General features: G+C 41.0%; 1 protein-coding gene across 2 annotated transcripts in view; it reads right to left on the minus strand.

Moving 5' to 3' along the window:
* Positions 1-2,732, minus strand: part of ADGRB1 (adhesion G protein-coupled receptor B1) — a 268,191-nt gene that overhangs the window by 137,105 nt on the left and 128,354 nt on the right. For both annotated transcript variants that reach the window (XM_069081351.1, XM_069081350.1), the window contains exon 14: positions 2,356-2,499. In XM_069081351.1, coding sequence (XP_068937452.1) covers positions 2,356-2,499 — 144 coding nt within the window. The remainder of the gene's footprint in view (positions 1-2,355; positions 2,500-2,732) is intronic.

Raw genomic sequence — 2,732 nt, forward strand, 5'->3', positions numbered from 1 at the left:
GTTAAGTAACTTGCTCAAGGTTACACGGCCAGGTGTTTCTGGGTGGGGTGCTAAGTGTCTGAGCCCGGGATTCGATCTCCAGGTCTTCTCAACACTGGAGCCGGAGCTCTTACTCGCTGTGCTACCTGGCCGCCCCGCATCTGATAATTTTAAAAGGCAGAAATGATTTTTATTAGAATCTTTTATCAAGTACAGGATTAGGTAAATATAAAAACAGTAAGTGGTATATAAAAATGAAATTCTCTGGAGTTTCAGGTTTGTGTAACCAAATTTAAGAGATTGTACTAAACTTGTTACTGGAAGATTTTAGGAGAATTACCTAGGATGGGTGATTTGGAACCAGAGTAGTAGATCCCCCTGAGAATGAGGCCTATTCCAGAATGTCCAAGAGAAGAGATCCAGGGACCAGACAACTACACAAGACATCTGGGACTCAAAAAGTGTTGATTAAATAGACATTGGGAGTGGGTTACTAAGATACAAGGAAACAATGCTAGTTAATATTGATGATCATTATTATATTGCTTTGGTCTTCTGCTTCATGGTATTTGTGTTTATGTTTAAGTTTTCTTGGTTATCTTGGTAACAAGTAAATCTGCCTTCTCAAAATTAGGTCCATTTTAAATTCTCTGAATAGTTTGATCTGTAACCTGACCTATGTAATTCTGATTATGAGCATACGAAAAAGCCTTATAGATCTTATAAAGAAGGCTTATAAAGAAATGATCCATGGAGGAAGTGGGGTACCCACTCCCCCGTAAATCAAAAGGACGCACTGACAAAATTGAGGAGATTAGAACAGCAAGTGGTTAATTGTGGGAATTGAGTGAACGACACTAACTCCATCTTTTGACTTGATTCTGGAGCTAGCTTAACTCTCTTTCTGTTTCAATTATGTATCTAGTCCAACTTCTGTCTTGAGAGAAAAGTTTATTCAATTGTGGGAATTAGGAGAAAATCTTACTGCATTGTTTGAACCTAGTCCCACAGGGTTGGAAAGCTGGACCACCTCTACCTTCTGCTTAGAGACCCTTAACTAAAGACCCAGGTTATGCTGACCAGAAATTCAGCCACATTCAAAGACTGATGCAAGGAGTTTTCTCACAACTGTCCATCTCAAGCAACCCATATGTATTATTGGAAAACTGTCCCCATATTGACCAATCAGTGATTGTTTCCATGTTGCTTTGACTGTTTACAGATACTTGAGGGAATAAGACACCTCTTTTTCTGAATTCAGGGAGCTGAACCTATTTGCTCTCTCCCTCCCAACTTGGAAAGTTTCTGCTTTTTTTCTCTAACTAGTAATCAGATTACCTGATATTGTATTGTTTCTTGTAATTAATTGGCATTATTTGATTAATTGCTTTTCATGTATAAAAGTCTGTTTTCTCTTGTATTCAGGATCCAATTCTAAGCTGAGGCCAGGGCCTGGTCTTGATTTATTAGGCAATTGCTCAATAAATCAATATGCTCAAAAAATTGAACCTTTATTTCCTCAGTCACTTCATCTTTCACTCACCACAGTTAGAGTTTCTAGACTGAGGAAGGTAATAGTCTCCCTGCTCAGACCACACCTGAAGAATTGTGTTTAGTTCTGGGAATCCCACTGTAGGGAGGACTTGACAAGCTGGAACATATCCAGATAAAGGTGACCAGGCTGGTGAGAGGACTAAGAGAACATGACATGTGGAGATATCAGCTCTCCCCCAGGAGAATGTAAGCTCCCTGAAGACAGGAACTTTTAAATTATTTTTGTATCCCCAGTAGTAGCACAAAACCTAACACATAAAAAAGATCAGTGAAGCAATTTGTGAGTATTTCTCATGGAAAAATAAGGCAGTGGGATCATTGGTATGTCATTCACTTGAAGAAATGAGACTCATGTATGTGTCACTTAGGAATGTGGAATGGTTTATGTCTCCCTTGGGAAAATGTCACCAGGGTGTTATGGTGTGCCTTGCTCATTTGGAGAAATAAGGTAGTGGGATATATGACCATTGGGGAAGGAGTATAATATTGTGTCTATACATGCTTTCTTTGGGGAGAAAAAAGGGTGGGATGTCTTGTTCCTTGACAAAGGTCACATAGGGATGTCCTCCATGAAGGATTTAGATGACTTCATACCTTCCCAGAAGAAAGAGGGTAGCATTATATTCCCATCTTTCCCTACTTTAAGCATGAGATTAAACAACAGAAAGGACTTCCTGGCCAGGCCCTTCTTCATCCTGTGGTAGGGGATCTCATTACAAGAAGACAGAGACAGATACAGTACTCTAACTGTGAAACCCTAGGCTTTCTTAACTTCTACCCCTCACCCATCATCTCTAGTTCAAAGGCCTAGAGCCCTCTCACCTGCAAGACCAGTAGAGAAGACACTCTTGGAGACAGTGACCTTGTCCTCAGATGTCCTTGACCAGTCACCAGGGGTGCGCCAGCCTTTCATAGGGAAGCTGATGTCAGTGGCACCACTGGCGGGAAGCTTGTGGATGCTGAGGACTGCAGAGTAAGGGAGAGAGAAAAGTAGGTGGAAAGAGATAAAGACAGAGAAAAGATACAGAGACAAATGGAGAGAAGAAAGAATAAGGAGGGGGAAAAAGACAGAGATATAAACAGGGTGAGGAGGGGGAGAGAGAGAGAGGGAGAGAGAGAGACAGAGAGACAGAGAGAGAGAGGGAGAGAGAGAGAAGAAGAAGAAGAAGAAGAAGAAGAAGAAGAAGAAGAAGAAGAAG

Source organism: Petaurus breviceps, unplaced genomic scaffold (genome assembly GCF_028583685.1).
Source record: "Petaurus breviceps papuanus isolate PSGF00001 unplaced genomic scaffold, PetGlider_PUasm1.0 98, whole genome shotgun sequence".
Taxonomy (NCBI): Eukaryota; Metazoa; Chordata; class Mammalia; order Diprotodontia; family Petauridae; genus Petaurus; species Petaurus breviceps.